The sequence below is a fragment of the Centroberyx gerrardi genome, chromosome 17 (genome assembly GCF_048128805.1).
Source record: "Centroberyx gerrardi isolate f3 chromosome 17, fCenGer3.hap1.cur.20231027, whole genome shotgun sequence".
In the NCBI taxonomy this organism is placed as follows: Eukaryota; Metazoa; Chordata; class Actinopteri; order Beryciformes; family Berycidae; genus Centroberyx; species Centroberyx gerrardi.
In genome coordinates this window covers 18094582-18122474 of record NC_136013.1, presented here as the reverse complement: position 1 = coordinate 18122474, position 27893 = coordinate 18094582, and the positions used below count along the sequence as shown (strand labels likewise).

The window sequence follows — 27893 nt, the reverse complement described above, 5'->3', positions numbered from 1 at the left end:
GGAGCAAAACAGGAACCACATGGCCGAGGGAGTAGCGCAGCCTGGGGAATGTTGGCAGGCTACTTTTAAAGAGCGCCAGTTGGTTTTATGAAACTGTAAACACAAAGGCTACGATTAGCGTTAAACGTCCCCCGCGCTTAGGGGGTCTCCTCATTAGCTAGCGCAAGGGGGGAAAAAATCCTGAGCAAAACATCAACGGGCTGTAATGTGTTCAGACTGCTGGCTTCAGGCTTATGTCATGGCCGCCAGACCACATTTCCCATAACTCCCTTCTCTTCCACTTGATCCTGCACGTCTATGTCCTCAGGCCGGTCTGCCCTCAGTGGAAAAAGCAATTGTGTGTGCATGTGTGTGTGTGTTTCCCAGGGGCGAGCTACACGTGTGCTGGTGAACTAACTGGCGTGCAGACCTGTTGAACTGTGGTGGTGAGATCCAGGCACAGCTGAATGATCTTGTTCTTGGTGGCTGTGAAGTCACTGATCCCTGTCAGGGGTGTCCTGCAAACAGACAAAGAAGGAAAGGGAGAACATTGGGAATGTGATGTTAGCACAAAGCATGCAGATAGCAGAAATCTGGTACTCACATACAGTAGGCCTCCATAACTGCACAATTCTAAATTATAAGTAGATAACAATGAATGGTATATATGCCCAAACTGTCAAGTAATAAAAATGCTGAAAGCAGAAATAAATATTCCATTGGGGCGACTTAGTGACATGGAGTCGGCTAACAGGGAGCTTCACAATAGGCCCGGTGAACCTTGCTCTGATTGCTGTGTGTTTGGGTGACTGGCCACAGACAGACTTGGTTTTAACTCAAGAATGCCGCCATTTTGGTGCACAACACCCCCGCCCCCACCCCACACACACACACACTCTCCATCTAAAAACACACAGTTATGAACTCTAAAGCAAGTTCCCCAAACATCAGCCCCAAAACCACCAAATATGCCGGTGTGGCTCATCGTACTACATGAGATCTGAAGAAAACCTTTGGAAAAACATTACATTTATTTAACCCATGAAGGTCAGCATGCTGTCTTGAGGACAACACTGGCTTTTTCCAGATCAACTTGGAGGACAACAAAAGATTCCTAAACCTTATCTGTATACTACGGTTTGCTGTTTTGATGGTGACTAGGCAAGAGGAATTGAGGAAGCTACCCAGACTGTATCCAATTTCCTTCATATGTTCATGAACTCTCTAAAGCAGTCTGGTGGAAGTCCAGCTGAATTTCTGCTTTGGTCTGACCATCTGAGCAGAAACCGTCTGCTGGCATTACGGTCTCTGCACAAGTCAGAAGATTTGATTCAGTAAAGTAACTGTTCCCTGGCATACTACAAAGGCCAACTTTTAAGCAAACCCCACTTTTGTTGTTGTCTTGGTACTCAAATCAATTCAGCAGAATTCATATACAGGTGTGCTGTAGTTGTTGTCATAGTTATTCAAGTAATATCTTAACTGAGGGACTTCTAGATGAATAAAATATGAATGACTGTGTTAGTAGCTGCATATAGTCCATATAGGGTATTGCAGGTCACAGGACTTTTTGCATTGCATGGAATAGATCATATGTAACAATGTCCGTTTTCTTTCAAGCCACTCCCTAACTTATAGTTTGAGCACATTTTAATCAGCTACTTTTTCCTTTAACTTAGTACATTTTTACACCTGTGATTTCACTTATATTTAAGTGAAACTTCAGTAAAGTAACAGCACTTCTACTTGAGTGGGATGTTTTGGTACTCAGTCTACCCCTGCTGAAATGATTCATTGTGTCCAAGTGGGATCACTGCCATGCATTTTAAAGTCTTTCAGTGTGAATGTGTATAGCTGGCTCCGAAGCAAAAAGATTTAGCACCGCTCTGGTAAAGATTGGATACTATATTGTTCTAATCCAACATCACAACTACCCTTTATATCATGACGTCACTCTGCCTGCTCTAGCCAAGCCTGCCAAAAAAAGAGAAGCTTAATTTTAGCCAGCTAGCACTTAATCCTGGCAACCTGCTTAATATGCTCTGCTTTTATGGTGTAATGTGTTTTTGGAGCAGGTCAGTAGGAGAGCACAGGGGACTGTGCTAGCTCCCGTCCAACACAGTCTCAGCTCATGGGGTGTTGCATCGCTGCCGGCAAATTGCTAAATACACAGGCTAAAGGAAGAGGTGAAAATAGTATGAAGTGTGCCAACAGCGTGGAGACATGCAAGCGGTTGGTGCCAACTTTTCTTCATTTCTTTTTTATACCAAAAAATGCTTCTGTCACATTAACATTACTGCAGTGTCATGTGCATTCAGCTGAAATGATACGTTGGTTGGTTGTTTTTCTTCACCAGACACTACAAGCTTGCAGCCCTTTGTTTCAAACAGGAATCCTAACAATGCTAACAAGCCATTGCAGGGAAACTGAAGGACTGAATGTAGGAATTTGTTCCACCAATATAACAAATGCCTTGTGAAAAAAACATGTCAAAGTATCTCTTCATGACAGCAGGGTGGCTTACTGGTCACAGTGATCGCCCCATAACAGAAAACACCACAAGTTCAATCCCTGCAATAACCAATGTGTGTCCATCAATGAAATCCCTACCTGCTCACTCAGTTGTGAGTCGCACTAGATAAACAACTTAAATCTAAAATATAAATGTAAATAACAGAAACTGAACCTATTTTATTGAAAGCTCAAGCTGTGGGCTGTATGGAAACCTGTAGGTCATTTGATATTCAGTTTCATTCAGTTTCCCTTCAAACTTTAGAGGAGCCCAGAATGTACAGTGATGATGAGGAAGGTGATGATGGTACAGTGGGATTACCTGTCCAGCCAAGCCAGGAGGCTCTTTGCAGCACCTATGAGCTCCACCACGGAGGTGAGGAAGTCATTGGGCGGCTTGCGGGAGGTGCTGCCGTCGTACGCCGGGCTTTTCCTGCGGTCAGACGTGGACATGTGAAGACTGTTGGTGGCGGCTCTCATCCTCACTACCAGGTTCTTAAGGTTGTCCGTCTCCACTCCATAGTTCTGAAACGGGAAAGTAATAAACAATTTTGACAAACTATAACAAACACATACAGACGATGAACTGAGGCAGAAATGTTAAATACTTCCCTACCCACACACTTTCCTCTCTAATTCTTAGCTGATAGATTAATGAATACTTTGACTCCTCTGTATTACTATCATCAAAGTGGAGCTGTCAATCAAAGCCAAGGTCAAAGCAATAATTCTGGAACACACGCCAGATCTGAGAGGAACTCGCTTTTTACAACTTGTGGAGTCTAATTCCCGGGAAAACATGTTGTTTCCTGCTCACTGAATGGCTGTAATCAATGCTTTGACAGACATGATTTAAGAGTGCTTGTCTGCTCTGGTGTCAGCTCTGGTGCGAAATTTCCACTCCAGTCTCCAGGTTTGCTGTAGCCCTTGGGAGAGCGCGCACTGAGGGAGCGCACGCACGTGCCATCACCTGATTCCCATCAAGCGGAGCAAAGTTTGCATTCTTCTGCCTGGCCTGTTTCCTGCTTTCGCATTCCCCTAATTTATAGGTTATTCACATGCACAAAAGAGCTGAGCCGCGTCTTAAAAGGGTCACAAAGTACAGTACGGAACAGCTGTTAAGTGAACTACTGTGGGGTAGTTTGGGCTGTGATTGAGCTCTAACAGCAAGGAAAGGGTTTCACAGGAGGTTAAAAGTGTGAGATTGAGAGGGAGATGGAATTGAACGTGACCTCTGGTAAACGTTTTCGGAGTTTTGTAAGTGCACAACCCCATTTACATAATTTATAGAACTAGCGCTGGATTAGTCACTCTTATTTATGAGCGAGAGAGAAAAAAAGAGTACTTTTCTGGTAATAGGCCTACGTCCCGTAAATACTATGGCACACGTGAAGATAATCACCTGCTACTAAACTAATTGTAAAATGGTTTATTGATCACAGGCAGCCTTTTCGGATACCATATAGGATGACCCTGCATCTCATAAAAAGAATTCTGTTAACTGTATACAACATGACTTATATCTAAACAGTGTGCTTTAGCACGAGCAGGCTGCATTCCTTATCCATACAGAGAGCGACACAAAGACTATGCTGTCAAAATACAGCTTACAATAAGTCATATGATAGCTTTAACACCTGATCGACTGTACTCAGTGCACAATCAGTTCACTTCCTAAAGCAAATGGGGTCAGCTCATTGATTCATGACATTAACTTGCATGCAAAAAGCTACATCCCTTAAATCCTTGTAATGTTCTCAGTTCAATATGGCGGACAGAATGGGTTTTCGAGCAAGGTGTTGTTAAAGGTGAGCAGAGGAAGGGCAGCCTGACTCCTGTCCTGTTGAATATCAGCTCACATGGTGTTGCATCGCTGCCAGCCCTGCTGCTATGTGTGACGTGCCAGTAGCTAAATTTGCTTTGCAAGGGGGAAAATAGCACGTGCTTGGCTAACAACAAGGAGATCTGCAACTGGTTAGTGTCTGCTTTTATTCCACTGTCCTTCACCAGCATGCGCTCAGAAGAAACTGAATCACTTCACTCATTTCTATTCCCAAGGAAATACTTCAGGGTGCTTATGGAAACATCATAAAACAAGCAAATGTATGCCCAGAGAATAGATGGAGAAAAGGGGAAAAAAAGAGTTTGACGATTTGGTTTCTTCAACAGTCATCCACAAAGACATGAACCAGACAGTAACAATGGGACATTAGCACAAAGGCAGCGTGAGCATTTCCAGATCAAACGTCTCTCCTGGCTTTGTCATTAGCAGGCTAATCACACAGCCACAGCAGCTTTGACTGGTCCACAGATGTCCAGTGAGCTTTTGTCCCACACTGCCAGCCGAGCTAAAAAACAAGTCTGGGTAAAAATCTGTGTTTCCAATCAAATGCACTTCATCTCAGCAACATTCCAAGCTAAATGTGCCTTCTTTCAACGGCTTTTCATAGGCATTCTGCTAATCTAGAATCAAGATGGTAAAAGTAGCTGTTTTGTGCAGGGTCTAGCTGGGCCTCTTTGAAAGGACTATATACTGATATAAGTGTCCTCAGGAGAGACAGCGAGGGACTAACACAACACAGTGTTTCCTGCCCTCGCCACAGGCGTTACACAGACCTGACTTGGCTATAATAGATACAAATGTCTGTAGCTTGCACTCCGTGAGAGTGAGTGTGTGCGTGTGTGTGTGTGTGTGTGTGTGTGTGTGTGTATGCGTGCATGAGCCGGTTTTTGCCTGCTCAGGACAACAGTTACATTACACCTTGGGACAGATTCACCCTCTAGGCAACAGTAAAATACATTCACAGCAGTTTCAAGGCTTACAACCTGGCCAAATGATCTTTTATATATATTCAATGGCTGTTTGAGGCAACCGGGGGGAGCGGAGGTATTTCTGGTCTTCGAGCGAGTCACTGGGGTCTAAGAAAGAATAAAGAGGTGTTGGGTTTCTCTGCAGAAGACATCATGGCTAAGAGCGCTCCAGCAAGATTAATTGAAAAGTTCTTTCTCTGTCTCTAGACAGCAGTTTGCTCTTGATAGCTTTCTGACTGGCAGGGAAGTAGAATAAGACGGTTTCCTAAAGGGCTACAGGGCCGTATGTTGAGCTGTTAGTCATCATGATTTAGGTTCCATACTGCTAAAAGAAGCACTCAGTTCCCTGTGATATTAAAGGTGTAAATATGAGCTAAAAGCTATGTTATGGATGCACATACGTAAACTTCTAGCCAGCAGCAAAGTGTCACAAGGACGGCTGTGCAACAGCATCAACAGGAAGCGTTTGACCCCGCAGTAAACACAAAGAGAGAAATTGGGGGGAGGGAACGGTGTGTGAGAGCATGAGGGGGTCGGGTGCTGGTGGGCTGTGTTTCTGTCGGTAGCAGTGACCTTGCCTAATTGAATCGGGGGGCCTCACTTCCTCCCATGGGGGCTGTGGGAGGTTGAGGCCTCCTTCTTAATAAGGAAACCCCTAACGGACACAAAACATTTAGCCAGCTTCAATCGGAGGTGTTAGGTGCAAGGCCACTGAGAGTCCAGCATTCCTGGCCCAGTGCTTCAAGGAAAAGGAAGGGAGGATGAAAAAACAATGCTCGAAATACTTCCTCACTAAATTGCATAATAGTACACACAGTGCACGCACGCACACACACACACACACACGCTCTTACAAACTGATAACACATTCTGAAGGAACAGTAAAGTTCCAGTGCAGGGAAGAGGACTTATTAAAGATAACAAACCCACGCTGAGAGAGCACATTGGAGCGCTCGGCCAAATTTATGAAGCTGATCGAGAGGATAACGATTTGAGGCTTCGCTGCATGGATGCCAAGGTTCCAGGGGTGAGCGGAAGTCTGGGTCCGATTACTGCGATGGTAAAACGGAGGATATGGACCCTAGGATGAACCACATGGTACACACGCTATGACAAGTAGATCTATCAAAACATTAAAACGTAACCCCTTATGCCCCAAGTGCTTCCATGTGTCCACCTCCCATGGTTACAGGTAGAGGATGGACATCGCTCCATTCACGCCATTATCCTGAAACTTAATCTCATCATCAGAGAGAGATTCTCATAACATGTTGTGTAATACTTTCGCGTTGTTTTGGCGGGGGGCCTGGAGTCACTGTTTATACAGCTACAAGGAAAGACTCCCACTTTCCTGCAGGGGGATAAAGAAAGGGAGAGAGAGATGGACAGAGATTGTGAGACGATAGAGAGAGCGACGGTGGGGTCAAAAAGAAGAGATGGAGTCAAATCTGAACGCCCCTTCCCCAAATATCAAAAATAGGCTCAACACTCCTGATTAGGGATGGGAATCGAGAACCGGTTCCAGTTGAGAACCGGTTCCAAACTGTCTGATCCATCGGAATCGTATGCCTCCGAGTTTATCAATTCCTTTTATCGATGCCGGCAGGTTTTTCTGACAGTTGCGCATGCGCATTGCAAAAACTCATGCGTTGCAACAAGAAAGAGTGCTACTTGTAACGTCTGTAAAATTATAATTTCTGTGTTCACACATCGCGTTTTTTGATGTGGAAACAGTGCTGCCTGGAGCGCTTTTTGTGAGGAGAAATAAAAAGCGGATCACGGCAACGTCACCTGACGTTAGCTGAGCAGCTGCTAGCTCACTAACCAGCTGGTTCACTTCTAGCAGACAATACAGTGTTGTGCAACAAGCAAAGGCTTACCAGATATTTCCAATACATGTCCAGTATAATCCATACTGCCTTTATGATCGCTGTTGCAGTAACGGAAATTCACTTATTACAACGTCCCATTTCTCCACCGGCACTTTCACGTTCTCCATATTTGTTGTTGCTATGGGAAACGGCCAGCGTCTCTGTCATCGCGATTGGTCGGCTGGGAAAAAGCGTTTCACGTCACCTGGCGCTTTTCTGAAAAGTTGAACATTTCTCAACTTTTGAAAGCGCTCCGCTCTGACGAAAAAAATGCCGCCTTTTGTGCGCCTTGCGGCCGCTTCCCGTTACTTTTAATGAGAAAAGGGCGCTGGCAGTTGGGGAAAAAACGCTGTGTGAAAGCAGCCTTAAGGTGCAAACACCAGCAATATGTTGAAACATCTTAGGGTAACCATCTAACCATCTTATTTGTTTTCCAAATTATATCATTTTAAGAAAAGGAGCATTGTAATTTATTTTAACATGTTCAAATGTTATTAGGCAGACATTCTACACTGTGTTCAGACTCAAGAGATAATAAAACAGCTGCGTTGCCGCTGAAAACCTGTGTAGGCCTACTTTTTTTCCACACAGAAAATTGATTGGGAATCGATAAGGGAATCGATAAAGAACCGGACCGATAAGCAGAATCGATAATGGCATTGGTATCAATAAAATCTTATCAATTCCCATCCCTACTCCTGATCCCCAAACCCTAAATATATGAGGCAAGCAACGAGAATCAGATGTGAGGAGAGTGATGGGAGCCGGTTGCAAACCACAGACTGAATCACACATGTGCCGCTTCGCACGCGGTCCTAGAAAACCGCTCCATGGCTTCAGGGCGCTGAGGTGGCGGATCATAAACAAAGAAATGACATGTGCATGGGTCAAGAAACTTGTTGGTTCACACCCCAAGAGATAACCCTTTGACCCACTTCTTTCAGATTAACATCAAAGCAAGATAAAGAGAAAAGATTGAATGGGTACGTTTCTCTGAGGTACAAATAAAAATCGCCCCAAAACCATTAATGTAAAGCATTTTAAGAGAGCATAAGAGAGAAACGCTGACACTGATCAAAACGCAGGGACCGCAATCTGGGACTTTTATGGCACAGGAAGTGATAAAACTCCAAATCGATCCCATCTGCTGGAAAACCTGGTTCTCTTTCTGTTGGAGCGTTGACAGTTTTCAACATCTCTCGCTCTCTCCTTCGTTCTCTCTCTTTTCCTCGCTCAGAGAACGGTTTGTTGACAGCTCTTCTGGGAGCTGCGATGATGGACAGCAGGTCAAGCCGGTCCCGTCCCACTGTGACGATAGCGGGCCAAACAGGGGACATGTAACTGAACCAAGAAGGACGGCCAGGGCGAGTAGACGGACATAGCAGTGGGCATGAAACCGCTGACCTGACATTTCTGTCAGTCTGAGAGGCTGGAGACTGACAGCAAACATTGCCTGAGTGTATCTGTATTTGTGTGAGAAAGATACTCTGGATTACACTAAAGGGAAAGTGGGGAGAGAGAATTCAAAAAGGCTTTCAAGACAGATTTTAAACTCCTATCATCTCGTCCATCAAACAGATCAATCCGTCACTCTTCACTACCTGATAACCAGTATTCACCGCCTCTAATCATCTCTCATAGGTTCAATCTGCCACATCAGGCCTGAGGCCCCTGTGACCTAATCGCTCATCATCTCAGAGTGATACTGCTGTTCCCCAACGTCCCCGGGCTGCTCGGTGCACCGCGGTGCTCCACACCCCGCCGAGCTGTGTGGGAAACGACGGGCCTTTCTGCATCGCTGCTTCCTTTAGCTGCCGAACCAGAAACTATACAGCCTGGGTCTTTAGCGGACGCAGACGCCGAGGGAAAGGGAGGGGGTTCATGACCAAATCAGCCCCACGCTTTGTTAGAAATCCTCCCCGAAGAGCCAGCGAGTTGCCATAATTCTGCTTTCATGTGGCATATTCGTACAACTGATACACATGCACACACACACACACATCAGCAGGGATCTACTGACCAGAGCGCAGAGTAGATCGACGGCCTCCAGCACCAGCTCCTGGTGTCCGATCCTGGCCACGCCGAGCTCCTCCAGGTCCTGATGCGAGATCTTCAGCAGCTGTTCCCCGCTGATCTTCTCCCGCTCAAAGTTGCTCACGTACTGCTGCAGGCTGTCATCCAGACCTGGATGCAAGATAGGAGAGAGGGGAAAAAAAGGAGGAGTCATTAGACAAACAAGACTGAAAAAAAACATTGTTTAACAGTATGTTGGTTTAGAAATAATTTTGCGTTGCATCTTTGTTGCTTTAGTGTAAGTATTTATGTAGAGGGCTACTGGAATTTTGCACAACCTTTTTTCCCCCCATGCAAAACTAGAAGAAAAATTGTTTAACCTGAGCTGAACTACTGTATGTCATTTTTTACAAGCATGTGTGTCCTTAAACTGTCTATGTGTGTGTGTGTGTGTGTGTATATACGCACAGTGCAGTTAGGGAACAGGTGGGACAGCTATCTTTGTTAGATAAACACACCATAAACAGAAGAACGGTTGAGACCGCTTTAAGTCTGTTAGGCTGGTTAAACAATGGGTGGCTATTCTTCTTATTAGTGTGTGTGTGTGTGTGTGTGTGTGTGTGTGTGTGTGTGTCAGTGCACATGCCAGTGTCAGGGGGTGTCCCCTTGCTGCTATTTGTAGCTCCAATAGCAAATGAGTTGAACTATCAAGCTGCCAACTGCTTTGGTCCTTGCCCCTTATGAACTATGCTGAGATCGTCTATCTGATAAAAAGCATTCGGATCAATTCATCCAATACATAATGTGGCTGCAGAAATAAAAACATGAGATAAGTGAGATAAATGCACCTGTATGCTTTCTTATTGCTGTTGGGAGATATACATTGCATTAAAACACAGTCACCCCACAAGCATGCCCTCCCCCTGCATACAGTGTGTCTCTCAGTGGACCTTCAAGTGGTGTTGTGACAACAGAGTGAAGAACGAGCCTTTGTGTGTGTGTGTGTGTGTGTGTAAGACTAGCTGTGGGGGTAGGAGTAAACGCCATCTTTCTCCCCGTCAATGAGTGCACAGAGAGGGGGCAGCTGCAGCTACATGGCCCTGCGCCCTGCTTTCCTGAAAGACCTGTCAGCTGCAAGACACCCCCTCCCTCTAACCATACCACACACACACACACACACACACACACACACACACACACACACACACACACACACACACACACACACACACACACACACACACACACACACACAGGCCTGTGCATGCATACACACATGCACACACACTAATAGGATTCTTTAGGATGACACAGGATTTGGCAGGCTATCTAGATCCAAAGGAAGCTCTAGTTTCTCACATTTGACATTAACAGACGCGTATCTATTAAGCAGATGATATCTGCATCCATATAGAATGCAGAGCACATAGTTTGGAGAGCCGACCCACTGGGTGTGTTCTGCGGTCACTGAGCCGTCTTTGTGAATGGCACCTCGTATCTTCATGCCTGTGTGACACCCAGTCGGAGCATGTGTTGTTGCAGAGCGTGTGTGTACAAGTAAGAGAGAAGAAGAGATTGGTAGACAGACAGTCACAGTGATATGGGAGAGAGGGAGAGAGAGAGAGAGAGAGAGTGAGAGAATGTGTGTGTGTGTGTGTGTGTGTGTTTGTGTGTGTGCATCATGGTAGTGAATGGCTGACCAGGTAAGATTGGATTGCGGATACCAAAGAGGAGCAGACTGTTAATCTGTCTGACCTGTGATGAGAAGGGTATACACACCACACAAACACTTCCTCCAACTGGGTGCAAAAGTCACCACACACTCTTCTGCTGAAGAACCAATGTGCTGAGTGAGGACTCCCTTACAGACCATTAACATACCATTACTGCGCGGAAGTTCATTCATAACGGTCTTTTCAAAAACCTCGAGAAATGCGAAAACGGTATGCATGGCGTTTGTGAGCTCAAAGCATCTCCACTGAATCAAAAGAGAAAATCGTGTCGTGACTCTTTAACCATTAGCCTCCACACAAGTCAAGCCCAGTTAGGCTCAGAAGATCTTTCTCATTCGCTGGCATGACAATTCCCAGGCGAGACTTGAGACAATTTGGAGCTTAACCCCTGGCTGGACAGCGTTCAGCGAGGGGGGAATTCGCTTTAAAGTAGTAAGAGAGGCATTCAGTTTTGGCCCGAGCCCAGAACAACACAAGCACAAGCCTTAGTCTCTTGACTGGGCCGCTCTCTTAATGCGATTAGATGGAAACAAAGAGTCGGATCCAGAGGGGGCTAAAGTTTCTCCTTCCTGCGGTGTTAAGAAGGCATTTCCTGTGGAACGGTGCCATGCTCCACGCAGAATATCTTCGCCGACCAGAAAAAGAAGGGGGCACGGGGGAAACTGGGGGTTCAGGTTACAAGGAGGCCTGCTGAGACTTAAATTGTGTGTGTTTTTTTGTTTTTTTTTGCAGCCTCGTCCTAAAACAACATTGAAATCACCCAGACAGACTAGATATGGGCAGACGCTCTGGAAAGCCATGGGTGGAAGGAATGAATCTGGATGAATGAAAGGCTTATCCTTTCCCCTGGGCCGATTTCGCTTTCATTCATCGGCAAGTGTTTTCCTCTCACACATCCCATCCCTTATCCTCGAGTTCAGACTTTGGAATTCCAGGTCACTCCGGGGTCCAAACTGATCTGCATCAGCATGTAATTGGTAGGATTTGAAGTGCATGTGTGTGTAGGAAAGAGAGTGTGTAGACCTGTCCTCAATGGTACTAATGATTGGAGAGTTGGGGTAAGTCTGGGCTCCAGTCAAAATGCATTACACTCCCATAGAATTCAGGGGCCCCAGAGAGGAGCGAACCACAGCAATCTGTCCCCCCGGACTGGACCATTGGCACCTCCTGAATAAACGAGGGGTGTCCTTACAGGGGGCTTATAAAACATTTATTGGGCCTAGATCAATAGCCAGTGTGTGTGCGTGTGTATGTGTGTGACTATCAATTTTCATTAAGGGAATAAAAACAAGTAGAGGAGATAGAGTGTCACGTTATTGTGAATTGAGTGAAGGGGGAGGCAGCGGGGAGGACTGTGTGAATGCTTTTCAAAAGGCTGAGCAGGATGAAACGCTTTGGAGGAGTTTTATGGCCTCTCTGAAGCACTTGGCAAATGTCCTCAAACCAGAGCAAGTGGGTGTAACTGTGCAGCAGAGGCACGGACTCACAACACCAATGTCAAATGCAATCGTGCGGGCGACTAGCGTGACAAACATCCTAGGGCTGTTAACTGCCCCTAAACATTCAATTTGACTACGCAATGACTGAAAGGAGTCAGATTCGACTGAAATTCGAATATTTATGATAAAATGTATGGAATATTGACACATGAAAGCAGGGCGCGATGAACAGAGAATGTGTAAAGCGATAGTATATCCGGAGTGAATTTACGACATGCGGTTCTTCGTGAAAGATTTGGGTTGGCGGTTTGTTTTAAATTTGCAAGAGAGAAGATAAGAGTAAATCACAGCCAAGGCCTGAGGAGCCAGTGAGGCGTTCAATCGGCTATGAAAAACAAAAAAAGCCCAAAACAAATTAATTCTGACCTTATCACATTGAACTGAAATTCTAATATTGAAAGACATTCATTCATTCTGACAGCCTTAAAACATACATCAAATATAGTGATAAGAATGTTGTGGTGCAGTACAGTAGCAGCATGAGTTAGACAAACTGCTGTAATGCGATGCAATCCAATCCAACTATTTTAACAGATGGTTAAAAAACACTCCTTTGTGAGTAAGAAGAAGACATCTGTATGAGATCTGTCAATGTGGGTGATCAATAAACAACCACAGTATGAGAGGCAACTGGTAAATGCCAGTGTCTGTATAATGTGTGTGTGTATGTGCGGCACCTGCTGTTCACTGTGGGGTCTTTGTACCACCCACCTACACCCATTCAATAAATAGTGATTATGTCTAGAACAGGTTATCAACACAACAGCTTCAGTGCATGTATACACACACACAGGCATATTTCTGGACAGCTGGGAAAGCAAGGACCCCAGATACTCCAGTCTGGTCTGTCCAATTGGATCTAGACCCTGTTGGAGCCCTTAGAGCTCTGCAGCCTACTTAAAGGCTGTGTAAGCACACATTTCTGGCAATGTAAACAGCAGACCCCTCCCTCTTACAAATGGTCCAGCTATTCCTGTCATAATCTCAACATTTCCCGGTTCGCATCCGTATAGAAGCACAAAAACAGGCGGGTTTTATGTGGCCCAGGACATGATAGCAAAGGACTGTTTGTGTATGTGTGTGTGGGAAGGGTCATTGAAGGAATAGCAAACAGGTTTAGGCATCAATTCACAGTGACACAAGTTCAGTGTTTCAGAGAAAAAAAACAATCAATTTTGATCAACAGCGGTTTCAATGCAGCTTTTGGGCTGCCAACAGTAGGTTCTCATGGGTTTGATTACATGAGAAAAAGAGTGAACAGTCTTTCACCTCCCACAGAAAGAACGAAAGAAGCTCCCTCCTCCTCACCTCCTCCCCCCCTCACCCCTCCCTGTGCTCCCACTGGGAGCTCTGGCCACCCTGTAACACACACACACACATACACACACACACATACACACACGCACACACTAATATCCCCACTGGGGTGGCCAATGGGAAAGCTACTGGGTGTAGAATAGCAGCGCCACTGTAACTCGCTGCCGTCTTTCTTAGTCAGCCCGGCCTCTGAACCTGTGGGGAACGGTCAGGAATTTCACTCATTGTTCTCTGCAGAGCAGATCCATTGTGGGAATTCACAGCACTCTGGCACAATGGTCTCTGGCCGGACCAGGTCGTGCTGTAATTAGAAAGAAAGAAAAAACTCCTCTCGGCGAGTGCTAAGCTATCCTCTGATGCATGACTTCACAGGACAAAACAAAGCCTGTACACACACACACACACAGGGAGCTGGGAATGGGAGAGTTACACAACTGTGCTCTATATCTCTCCAACAAGCATGTTGTCCTGTCTGTGGACACAATGGGACATTACTGCTGGATCTATGTGACTCTTCTTCACTCCAACAAAAGTCATTTAAGTCTGATGCAAATCAAGAATTTATTTGAATAGAGTGTTGCTTTATTGATACTAGGGCCTGCCTTATTCTGCCTTGTTTCAAGATACTGACATTTGTTTCTTGAACAATTGAAACAATTGAAACAATTGAAACTGAAAAATAAGTGAAGTTATCGCAGCCCATTGGCAGAATGGTTCACTTGTTTTAAGAAATAAAACAATAAATACATTTTTGCAGTGTTGAAAATGTGTTGAAAATGTTATACAACTGCTAGATTCTGTCAGTAATTATTATGTCAGTTTATCTTATATTGACATTTCCAGAGGACCATTTCTAGTCATCTGTTGCTCATTAATAGCATCTGACTGCTTAACTGGCTACGACCCTGCGTGACCCATGTTCTAATCTTATCAATGCTCCGTCTAACAAAGGCTGTTTCATTTCATGTACCCTAATCTTAAACACAGATAACTACAAAATGGCAGTAACATGCCCAAAGTGGGTCTCCTAAGTGAGAAAAAGCAGCTGAGGCTAGTCCCGACACAGGCAGACAAAAGCAGCTCTGTCTGTTAGGGGGTGATGGACGATGACTGATGAGAGAAGGGGGGTCAAAGTTCACAGGGCTGTCGTGGCTGAAGTGCATCAGCAGCTCTGAGCGCCGGCCCCTGGGCTAGTGGGCTTGGTTAATCCCCACCTCCAGCAACACACACAACCCCAGTCACATTGCTGATGCCTCGGAGCTGGAGGTCTGGGGGCGGACGGCTCGGTTAATATTGACTGGACCGAGGTGAGAGGGGGGGACCAGAGGCGACAGAGGTCAGAGCAAAAGGAGCTCGGGAGGTTATGAGAAGCATTTCGGCTGTGGCACGGCCTGACACATGATGACTTCTGGTGACAAGCAGATCAGAGGAGAGAGGAAAAACAAGAGGGACAGAGATAGAGAGAGAGAGATAAAGCAGACTGCCACAGGCGTGTTAGTCAGTGTCATAGTGTGCCAGCAGCAACCAAAACAGTTGTCGCCAGAGTTATGATCGTGGCAAAAACAGAATAACCGGTTGTCTGGGTCACTGAGTTTGCACCTGAAACATCAATTAGTTTCCTCTGGTCAGACTTACGCCACATGTTTCTGAACACCAAACATGTAGCCCTTAATATGCTGCTGTTGTTCACTGTAGTTCAGTTTCACAGACCATTCTCCCACAGTGGCTATGTTTACATGCACACCGGTATTTCCTCAATATTGAGGATGCTCAAGTATTCCGCTTATGAGCTGGCACAGAAACGCCATATCCTATTGACAATAACTCATATCCTAAGCTAATATCCTGACCAAGAAAAACCCGGATGAAGTACCTGGGATATTCCAATATTTTCTGGGATACTGACCCATGTAAATTCTGTTTCTGATTGGCGCAAGCTGATTTTGTTGTTACCCATAATAATTAATGCCGGGTTAGCATTAGCATCAAGCTTCATCAAGTATTGATGGCATTCCTAGCAAACTACTGCCTCACATTGTCGACAAGTTATATTAAGGATAGCCAACAGCAGAACTGATAGTAAAATTAGGTTATTTGTCAAAAGGGTCAAGAAAATTGTAAAACTTCTCACTGGAACTAGCATCTTTCAGTGTAGCTGAATTCCATTTATTCCTGGGTACATGGATATTCAAGAGCAGGTTTTTAAAGGTGCGTATCAACAGCCTATGCTGAATAAGACCTTAACTGGGATGTGAGCCATGTATCCGGAAGACTGTGTGCAGGTGAGCTTGGCCGTTGAGCTGCGCTTGCGTCTTGGACAGGGACGGGAGAAGGAGTTGGAGCAACGTTAACCTCTCAGCCCAAAGTAAACACCCATCACTCTCCAGCCAGTCGGCCGCCCTGCCACTCGTTACCACTAGCATAAACACCCGCTAAAGAAAGCAACAAAGCACCACAAAAATGTCTTGAAACCCCCCCTCCCAGAGCCGTTCTGTTCCTCCACCCACCACAATCTTTCCTCTTTCCTGGCCCCTCCAACGCTCATATTGTTGTGGTTCCGCCTGTTGACAAGCATCCCAAGATAGCCACAATCTCTGTGTCTTGAAAGTCTTGAAACACAATAGAGATTATCACTTTTGGAGTTTGGGAGTGGTCTAGGGTTTTTCAGGTTTTATCATAGTGTGTGGCCTGAGAATCAATACTGAAGAACAGGGTCTTAGAGATATTACGCAACGGACGGCACTGTCTGTGTGTCAACAGGACTTCTAAAAACTCCCACTTCACCACCACCTATACACCACTTCCTTAGGGAAAACTATAATTAAAGACTCTCTGCCGTTCTTTTCAAAGACAGAGAGACAGAGAGAGAAAGAGAGAAAAGACAGAGTCAGAGAAAGACAAGGAAAGACAAAAAAAGAAAATTGCCACATTTAAGAGGTGACAACCCATCGAACTTAACCCTGGGTTCAAATTCATAGCCAGTGAGACACAAACAAGCTGTAGAAAATAGGAATGGAGTTTAGTGGCTTTCACATATATAGTGTATGATCAGGGTGGCCCAGCATTACTGATTACAGACCAGTTTAATAGGGCCATAATAGATGCCTATGGCAGCCACAATAAAGAAGAAGAAGGTTTGGGGGAGGAAACGTGTCTCACTCATTTAGTTTGCTATAAAACAAACCACAATGATATGGGAATAGCGAGGTTGAATGGCCAAACAAAGGTTGTATGTGAGCATATCTTCTGGTAAAACCAGACTGAAAGTAACATCTATTATACTTTTTAAACTGTAGATAGCTTCATATCTTCGCCCTGGCTCTCATGGTTGAACGTGGTACTTGGAACACTTTCTGATGTGAATCCCTATAAGCGTCTTTGGATAAGAACCTGCTAATTGCCATAAATCTCCCACACGATAAATCCCCCCTCAAATCCTGTTAAAAAGTCTGACTGAGAAAGTAGAGAGAAAGGTTCCACTGCCAAGCCAAGTAGAGGATTTGCTCGATCAAATCCGACAGCGTCCATTTCTGACCCCGGTGTAGTGGAGGTCTATCGCTCCGCCTGTGCAGCCAACATGCAAATGTTAACTGGATGCCTGCATTCCACCCCGGCTCAACCCAGCAGTAGCACTTTGCACTGCCGCAGCTCTCGGGCCTCGGTGGTGGTCACCCCATCACTCACAATGGCTGCCAACAAAGAGCTGAAGTACTGGCTGGAGCTGTAAACAAAGTTAGGGTTACTATAGCGACAGGGGAAGTGGGAAGGGCTGGAGGTGGAGGAGAGGGGGTTTGGTGAAGTTGGAGGAGGTTGAAGTGGTTTCAGGAAGAGAAGAGAAGAGAAGAGAAGAACTTTGAAAGGAGGAGGAGAAGGAGTGGGGGAGGGCACGGTGGGGGGAAGGGAAAGCTCGAAAGAAGAAGGAGAGGGGAGAGTGAGTGGTGGAGGGGCAGAAGTCCATCCACCAAAGCGATTTATAGCTGGCTTGTGCCCAGGTCAGCGGAGGAGGAGACAGGGGTCAAAAAGATTGAGAGCATCGTTAGTCTGTCCTCCCTCCCTTTGGAGGACCAATAAAAACAGCCAAAATACACGCACATCACAAAAGAGACGTACATTCGATACGAGCGCACAGGGAACCAGCAAGACAGCCGGCTTTCCTCGAGATTTCACAGCAACTCGGCCCTCTTTATTTGGCACAGTGGAGGTGAGCGGAACAATCGTTTGAATGAATTATGCAATATGAGACATCAGTAGGCAGCCTACAGGCCGTGGGCAGCCGATCCTGTTCTCCCTGCTGTATCCTGGAGTGTGTGTGTGTGTGTGGGGTGGGGGTGGGGGTGGGGGGTGAGTCATCTTTAAGGGAATGGTATTAGTCCGTGACAACATGTCACCCACAGGCCACGACACGTCACCTATGACGCAGCCACACACACTACTCACTACCTCTCTGGCACCCACAGACAAGGATGCGTCCCCAAGTTTCACTTTAGTGGTCTAACCTAATGACAGTTTCTATCATTCTACAAGAAAGACTATACGCAAACACACACACACACACACACACACAGAGGTTAATCCCTCTCACCACAAAAACACACCCCGCCCATTTCCAGGTGAGCTTTGTTTGTACTCCTGCTGGCACCTGCTGTGGGTCTCCCTCACGGCCATGACAGACTAAGAAAGGGACAATCATATTACTGTAAATGAGAAATCTGTTGTTGACGCATACAAACAGAGAGGAAGGGCAGGTGAGAGGCTATTTCCCAGGTGTCTGCGCCCATGGAAACACCGGGGAGGATAAATAACATCTCCCATGATCTTCTCATGTGGTCCACAATCCTTGTCAATGAGGAGCCACCACTCCCTGCTTAAACAAATTCAGGTGGCTGGCTAATACAATTCTAACGTGACCTTTCAAAGCCCACATCTTGCGCTAACGTCTTTTGTATTGTCTATTGAGTTGAGATCAAGGGAACAAAAAATGTGTTGTTTGAAACTTAAAAAGCCAGCTGATGTTTTCAGCCTTGGGTGAGGATTAGCCAAGACACAACAAGACATTTGGAGAGTTGCAGCCTCCAGCGAAAGGTAAAAAGCAGCAAACCATTTTAAGTGGAGTAGGTCAAGTCGTTTGACAAAAAAAACATTCCAACATGACACAGCATGCCTGGGTGGCTCTGTCATGTCTGGCTGAAGTAGATTCTAATAAATTACCTGTATGTTAGATCCTATAGATTCAGAGAGAATGAGGTAATAAGCTACAAAAAGTTGCTTATCTAGATGGGGAAGTCCAGAGGAAGAGGGACAATGAGTGAGAAAGATCCTATACAAAGGTATGACTTCACTTCGTCCTTGTGGAGTTTTCAGTGGATTCCCCGCACTAGGTGACTTTGGTGACTTTCAAGCACAATCACAGTAAAAACAGAAGCTTGGCACGGTTGCGTCACCTTATCACAGTTTTTATGACCCTGCCACAATAGAGTAATACGAGCTTTTGTTCACTGTGTACCATCTAGACATGCACGCAAACCCACACACACACACTACCGCAGAGACAGTTTGGGACTTCCCTTTAATCTCCCAGGTGTTTTTTGGTATCCTGGCTAAAAACAAAGGCTCTCATCCATCCATCCTATCACCACCCCTACACCACAGCCGCAGGGGCACGGTACAGAAAGCTCTGCTGATGGTGGGCCTGGGGGCTCATCAATGCACCCATCAATGCTGTGGAAACACAAACTGGTCCATTACAGCTACCTCATCTATCAGCACTCTCTAATGTAACCAGTCAGCAAGAGAGGTGATGGACCCAAAGAGAGTCCCAGGCAAGTGAAAACACGAACACAATCATGAAGACCTACGAACAATAATAGCACGCATGGAATACTAATTTGATACCAACACATTTGAGGATACACAAACAGCATGAAGCATGAAGCACAAATTATGAGTCAGTAAATAGTTAGTCTTAATGGTTAACCATAAAATTGTATGTGTATGGGAATAGCCAGACAAAGGAATCCAGTTCCTCAGCCTCTGTTGGCGACTCTGGGGGTTTGAAAATATGAACTAGTCTCGACATGTTCCACACAAGCTCTGATCTGGCACTCACCCAAAACACAGTGCCCGGTTGTACCCAAAAGTGGGTAACAGTTCATGAGACTAGGAATCACTTCATAACCATAACGACATTATCTTCCATCACACTGTAAGCTGGTGACAGGATGAAAGAGATTTGTGTGTATTTGGTCGGCGAGAGGGACCATCAAGTCATTTGGGTTCAGCATTTTAAATCCTTTAAAAGCAACTGGTGGCCCCAAGTGCATAAAAGGACATGTGTGACCTGTTTTGACTGCTGATTCACTGAGCTACTGGCTTGGTTTGGTAGCAGAAAGAGCAGCCGCCTGCATTCCTCTCATATTCTGTGGTTATTTGAGCATAGCTGCATTAGCAGTGCTTTGATAGCGCTATCAACACAGCTATACACTTCCTTTCCCTACCCGGCACCAGGACTGTTTGTATTTGAGTCACCATACAAGCACCGTTCTTGGCATGGAGTTAGCCTGCAATTTGAGGCTTTCATATATTGAAAAAAACATCATTCATATGACTTTGAGAGTGAGCCTTCAGGCGATAATCGTGACATGCAAACACATAAACCCCAGTGTGGACAGGCGCACACACTCGACATCTCTGCGCGCAAAGTCGGTCAGCATGTGACCCGTGTTTGCACTTGCACCCGCTGTGCCACCTCAGGTTGGAGCTTTTATTCCCACGGCTTAAGCCTGGTACTTCAGAGGCCAATGCTCTTAGGGCAGACTGGGGCCAAATAGCTTGCAGGTCCTGCTAAGCTGAGATCATCTGGGAGATTTGCAATGCACATTCTAGATTTGAATGAAAAGCAAACCGGTCTGGCACGGGTTGGCGCGGATGCGATGTGACACCCGTCACCTCTCCTGCCATCGCAAAAAGAACCGTTGGCTCTACATGCAAATGTCAACCGATTTGGTTCACTGATAAAAATCATGTCCCCTATAAACTGCGGTGCATGTGAAAGATCGTTGTGTACACAGACACAACGTCAGAACTGAATTCAATCTGTGACACACTGCCTTCAGAAGCTCGAGCGAATATTCAAACATTGTGTGATGATAACCCTCACTCTGGTCCAACTACTTTGACTATTTTGATTCCCTGTCTTGTCCTGATCACCAGATTAGAACAGTGACATTAACTATTGATGATTTCTCCATAAGTCCCCATATGGTGGAGCTGTTGGGGCTCTCAGGCTGGGACACCAGGCCGTGTGAGAAACAGGCCGTGGCAGAGCCGACAGGGACGAAACCACGGCAAGCCCTTTCAGCCGCCTCTCCCCGGGGAGAATCCTCTTACAGTGCTTCCCCCGAACTCTAAAGGCCGTTTTCTATGGAAAAGTAACATGGGTATCTGCCCATCAATGGAACACAATAGCTCAGCTTTAAAAGCAGAATGGCTTTAAAAGCAGAATGGCTGGATGACTGAAAACTGGTTAACGACAAAAGCCAGGAGTTTGAAGTTTAACGGATGCCGATGGAATAATGACTTTCAATGGAAGAATCTCTTCCGCCTTGCTACTTCCTTGTATGATTGAGGCCAATGGAAGGGGAGGGGGACTCACACTGTTGCACACTGCCGTTGAGGTCTATGTTCGGATGAATTTAACACCTGTTCCTCCTGATGCATATACACAGCCTACAGTATAAGGGTTGTTATAGGGGATTAATGAAGCCTGTGGAGACTGTCCAAACATAGAGCTATGCTGGTCCAATGGTGCCTGCGCTACACAGAGACACTGTATGCCTTAATAAGGGTGAGCTGTCTGTGCTATGTCTGTTCACACTCCAGTTTAGGAAGTCTCTGTTTTAGCCAGATAAGAATCAGGGGGCCATCATTGCCAACACCTCACTATCACCTCTATAGATAAGGCTGCTGAGGGTTGCTGTCAGTGGAGTCATTCAACACGTGCAAACTCAGACGCGATCCTGTTTTTTTTCCACGCACACACAAACTTGCACAGAATCTCACACACACACACACACACACACATACTTGCTAAAAGGCAAACGCACACATTCACACCTTTGTCACCCCTCTGACAACCTAATCACCTCTTTGGCACCTTTGTACTACTTGAGAGGTGAGACCCAGCCACGCACACTTGCCACTACACTTCATTTCTGTTACTTCCATCCCCATGACCTCGCTGAGATAGATGTAGGCCACTAGATCAGCCGAGCTTTAATCGTGACCTATTGCTTAAAATAAACCCATCGCTAAAATTCTCCTGCTATTACAACTCCACATAGAAGGCCTTGTAATTGGACTACTCAGTATTCAAGTATAGAAAATGCTGGAGGACATCCAGGGTGTGTGGAGCTGCTAATGTTAGCCCGCAGTTTGGACTTGTTAAAGCACAGGATAAAAGCCTCTCATCTCTGTCAAACAGTAGTTGTGCAGGTTTGCATGTTTGGGATGCCTGCGTGAAACTTGGCAGTCTCGCTCCCAGTAAGTAGGAGGTGGACAAGTGGGGAGGAAAAAAAGAAAGAGAGCGCGCTCGGTAATTGTGAAACTATTCAGCTGAGTTTTGAGCTAAACATTCCCTGAATAGTGCCAGCCCTTCTCAGCTGAAGCACTGGATGACCCATGTGGATTCAGGACTATATTTGGAAAATGACTAGCAGCATATGACATAACCTTTCGACTTTTGACCGTGTGAACATGGGTATGTGAGTCTTTGTATTTATGTCATTGGATAGAATTCTTCAAATCCAGCCCCCAAAACGTTCATTTCAATTAATTTCAAGTGTGAGTCACAACAAACTCAAAGGTTTGAGGGACCTAAAGAGACACCTTTGGGCATTCACCCTTCATTGTTCTGTGAGAAAAAAGTCTTGGCAAGCCATCTATACCACCATTAGAAAAGTGCATTAATTTCCCCAGGGTAAGTGGTCACACACACATGACATATGGCACACCAGCCACATGACACTGCAGGTCCAGCTGGAAGATCTGAGCTTACAGTGAAGCAAAGGTGCTGCAGGGCATCCCCAGTCCCCAAACAAAAAAACAACAGTGTTTCAACTGAAAGAACCCAAAGCCCTTTCACTGGCAATACACATCCACAAACCACTGCTTGATCTCCTCAAACAATACAAGTGATTAACAACTGCCTCAATACACAAAAGCAGTCCCTCTCCTACTGAGGAAAACAACCTCAGGCAAACGAGAGTGCAGATCTGCCATGCTTTTTTGGGGTTAACACGGCACGTTCGCGTGAATGGGCTGTTGTCATTTCAGTTGGTTCGCTGCTGCCGTGGTTGGCCATGTTCGCGGGGGTCTGTGCAAAGCCAGTGGTTAAGACCCCTCAGTGGAGAACCGCTGAGTCAGAGTTTCAGAAGACTGACAGCGAAGGGGGCCAGTGTAGACAACTAATCCTCCATCCATGCATGCCCCGGCCAGGCTCTTTTCACTGGACACAGAGGCTAACCCCTCCACAATCCCCTTTAGCTCCCAACTATAGACGAGCTGCAGGCACAGGCAGGCTCGCCTCGTTCAGCAGTTACTGGACTACAACACTGTTACAGTTTCAACATAATGACGAAAGAGCTTTTTTACTGAAAGATCAAAGCCTGTGAGATACATAATACGAGCTTAAATAGGAAGTCAGGCATGCCTTGTTTTGGGATGTTTCGAATTGTCCTTGACTCCTAGCCAATAAAACAGCCCATTACTCCTTTTGCTGTATAACAACTATATACACTTCACTCTCTAGGCGTTTTGAATGATACCGGGGCATGTGTTCAAATGGAAGGTGGAGGGTGACTGCATTTCCGTCCATACCTCACATACCATTTGGTGTTCCTCACTACACATACCTATGCTATGACTGATTTCAGGTTCAAAGAGGAATAGTTACTTAACAATGTCATTCCCATAACCGGCATTTCAGTCTGGATTTCTGAAACAAGTATTTTTATGGATTTTCAGACCTTAAAAATACACTAAACAAAGTTCTAATGGTAAGGTGCCATTAAAAAGTAGTTATGACGTACAGATGATTTTTGAATTTCTCAAAGTAAGCATTGGTATGATGAGTTTGCTACATTAGGGCAGTGGTGACCAAATTGGGATCCCCAGCAAAATGAGTGTTATATCGCTGTTATTCCATTCATAACTCAATCAATCAATCAGAGAGAGTCTACTAATAACTATAATGATCAAAAGGTTCACTCTCTCCACTGTTATCTCCCCACCTATAGACAAAAAACAATAATGTTCTGGGACCCTGGGGCAAAAGTCGGTGGTTTAAAGCGTTATAGCCTTGGGGGTCCTGATATGGAAAAGTTTGGGAAGCCCAGCATTAAGGCACTGAATCAAACATATCATTATCTACACTGCTGACTGCTGAAGTCGGCCAACACTTGTCACTCAAAAGACAATACAGCAAAAAAGTAACAAATTAGTATGCACCGAATGATGCAATGTGAAACAATATAGGCTATCACCTCTTATCAAAGTAAAGCTAACACAGTTGACTGGAATAGCCCAACTTGCTAACATCGTTAACTGGGACTCAAAGAAAATGCCATTGTTGTTATGCGCGTCAGGCGAGGTATGTTGTCACACAGGAGCAGTTTCTACGAAACTACAGATAACTGAGGAGCGCGAGAGTGTTGAATGGGACAAGTGTGAGAGAGGCGAGTGTGAAGACCGAGGATGTTGTTATGACTGTTTCTATCAAAAAAGTGTGAACTAGCCTACTCAAAGTGCTGCAGACTTACCTTTCATCCACTCGACAACTTGTTTCGGCGTCCACTTCGTTATTGGCTCCATGGCTTGCATGTTTAACACGATATCAGAGACAATATAGCACCAAAACTCGGCTTTTTTAGGTGTTAAAAAGCACTTTGCTGTCACATTCTCTTACGGCAGCTCGGTGTTGTCCGTCTGTTTGTGTTCACTCACTGAGCGACTCTCCACACGCATGACTGGAGGCAGGACTGAAATCCCCCACAGCTCCTCACCGCCCGAACTGGGATCAGTGCTGCCTTCACGTGCTGCCGGAAATGCAATATCCCGGTTAGGATTTGGGCGCACATTAACGAACCAACAAAGCGCTAAACACGACTGGGAAAGAGGGAATTTTCTGTGATGTCCAAGTTGTCGAGATGTGACGTTGAGGGGGCGGACAGCATGAAAGCATTGGCAGCAAGTGATGGTATATTTAATTAATGAATGTTATTGTTTGGGATTAGTAAGTAATTAACTGCGGTATTTGTTCACTTTCACATTTTTGCGCACACTTACACAACACATTTGGCTGATAAATTCATTAAAGAGGCAATTACATCCATGATTTTGTTACAGGGTCAATTTTGTTATTATGTCTGACCGAAAGCACTTGAATGCGCGACAAGTATTCACAACTTCGGAAGTTGGAGGCAGGAGGTTTACGAGGAGCACTTGAAGGCAGCATGTGATGTAGTTTCTACTGTTCTCGACCGCGCTCGGTTGAAACTACCGAGAGGCGTGTGGAGATCAAAGTGTGTATAGCAGTCATACTGAATACATGCTTAATGGGACACTGCTAAATCCACCTTTCATTGTTGCTGCATAAAGTCTAAGGCAAAATACACAATGTTTATAAGCCAGTTTCCTTTTTTTTTTTTTTTTTTTTTCTTTCAAATACGAGGTTGCAGATACAAATCACTGTGCATTTATTTGTGCAATATATTTTAATAATGTTTGTGATGAATATTTCTGAGTAGTATGACTTTTGTTTTTGCCTCCTTTTGATTGATTGATTGATTGATTTGGTTTGTTTCATAGCTAGTCTGACTCATTTTGTCATTTTATAATGCTGAGACCTTAACAAAAAATCACTGTAATGTCCCTACAGGTACTTACAGTGTGTCTGTGGTATTCACAGAGTTTATAGACGTAGTGCCTATTTGTTTTTATCAGCTATTGTTATCACTATGATATTCCTACAGGATATTGTATATTTTATAGTTTTGTTGTGATGTTAGTATGGTATTCTCCTAGAATTTCTCACAGGGTTGTTGTGCTTCTTTTTCACAAGTGGACACTCATTGTCTTTTTTTTAAAATCATATTTGCATAGTCTAAGATAAAGTCAAACAGAGGGCCTAATAGGGGCCTATTGAACTTCCATGATTCAAAAATAATCTCTCAATCATCACCTAAATGTGACTCACCAGTGCCCTCTGTTGGTACTTTACATCATTATATAGTAGGCTACCCTATAGACCCCACCACCACCACCACCACCACCACACACACACACACACACACACACACACACACACACACACACACACACACACACACACATGCAGTAACAATAATGTTTCACATTGTTTATAATCTCATTAATTTATTTAGGCAACATCCCAAATCCTATAACCTAATGTAATTGGATTGTAGGCTAAACAGGAGTCTGTCGGCTGTTCATATGACAGGAGGATCCATCTAAATCTGAGGAACCCAGCTTACAATGTGAAAGACACTATTGTTATTGTTTTTTTTTTTAATTGGTAGTATCAGAAAAAAAGGGATGAGTGGAAGAATAGTGCTGTTGTCATGTGAAAACATTTTAAGTCCAATTTTGGTGATTTTTGTGTTTTGACTTCATTTGAAGGATTACATGCTCCTTTATGGGTTGAGAAAATTCTACAATTCTTGTGCTTATGAAGCCCTTTCAAAACTCATTAAAAAAAAAGGCATGGTGGTCAAGCTAAAGACAAAAGTTGACATATGTGATGTATGACCATAATCAGTACACACATTTGACCAAAACTCTTCTCTCCTTGGTCTAAGCTGCAGTGATACAAAGTGATGCACTTCCCTCCAGACTGACCATAGGACGTTCACCCTGCAGAGTATGGTGGAGGTTTGTCTTTACATCAGTAATATGAGGAGAGTAAACATATTTTCAGGTGGTTTACTGTGTGGCAGCAAGTTGGCCACTCTGCTTGATGGCTCCTGACACAAAGTGAGCTGACTCATTGTCTTCCAGCAGTCTGAAACACACCTTGCCTGGGAGAGTCCCGGCCCTTCCCTTCACTCCACCGCTGAACAGCTGGAAGGTGTTGTACACTCTGCACTGTAATCAGCTGCAGATTAAAGCTGGGCTCTTATTAAACCTGGGCACGCATCAATTTGCTGTCAGGCAATAAAATACTGGAAGCCACAATACAGCACTACACTACAATTTCTTCTGCTTTCGCCTTTCTGCTTTGTTTGAACATGCTGGTTGGACTGAACAAAGGCATGGTGTGCAGAGTCCTGTCTTTAGATTAAAGTTAATTCAAAGTTGGTTAAACCTGATATTTCTTCTACTTTCTCTGTACAGATCATGTCTCTGTACGTCTGTATGTCTCTCATGTTAGATGAAAGAAAGAAAGAAAGAAAGAAAGAAAGAAAGAAAGAAAGAAAGAAAGAAAATCCTTTGGAGGATGATGAGCACTGTATAAATTGAAGAAATGAAGCCTAGATGGCTCTAAAGTACTGCAGGTCGCTCATAGTATGCTGTTGTTTATTTTGAAGTCTGCAGAGAAAAATGCTTTCCAAGTGCATTCCAATGAATACATGTTTCTCAATGTTTATGGAGTTTGGTTGGAGGCGATAATGCTGACAACACATCACAGACCTAGATATGGCGAGCTGACTAATGGTCCCTAAAACAGTTATACTTTTAATCTCCTCTGTGAAAGATATGTGTTGTTGGTGTGTGTTGTTGCCAGGCATCCCAAACATTTCTGTGTGCAGGGAGCGGGGGAGTCGGAGCCAGTCGGAGTTCCCAGGGGCGTGGGGTGAATCGAAGGGGATTTGGGTAGCGTGGAATTCAGGGGAGGTCCTGCCTGATGGGATTAGTGAATCATGGGATTGTTGTGGAGGTGAGGTGGTGGTGGTGGTGGGGGGGGGGTGGGGATTGGTTGGCTCGGGCGGAGAGGGCCGCACGGCTCCATATCAGGGATGAGGAGGGGAGGTGGGGGGGTTGGTTTGCTGTCAGCAGACCTGAGCACCACAGGCAGGGCTGGAGAGAACAACTGAGTTGGCGTTTCTTACTGTTTTAAGGCCACAATTTCAGAAAAGGTTCACCTT

General features: G+C 45.1%; 1 protein-coding gene across 3 annotated transcripts in view; it reads right to left on the bottom strand.

The window, feature by feature from the left end:
* The window catches only part of LOC139916815 (connector enhancer of kinase suppressor of ras 3-like), a 51114-nt gene extending 26212 nt beyond the window's left edge, over nucleotides 1-24902 (bottom strand). For 2 of the 3 annotated variants that reach the window (XM_078289396.1, XM_078289395.1), the window contains exons 1-4: nucleotides 24549-24902; nucleotides 9193-9356; nucleotides 2813-3015; nucleotides 410-497 (exon numbers count right to left, since the gene is read on the bottom strand). In XM_078289396.1, the coding sequence (XP_078145522.1) occupies nucleotides 410-497; nucleotides 2813-3015; nucleotides 9193-9356; nucleotides 24549-24609 (516 nt within the window). In that variant the 5' untranslated portion in view covers nucleotides 24610-24902. The remainder of the gene's footprint in view (nucleotides 1-409; nucleotides 498-2812; nucleotides 3016-9192; nucleotides 9357-24548) is intronic. The other variant, XM_078289394.1, reaches the window with a different exon arrangement.
* Nucleotides 24903-27893: the final 2991 nt, after the last annotated feature.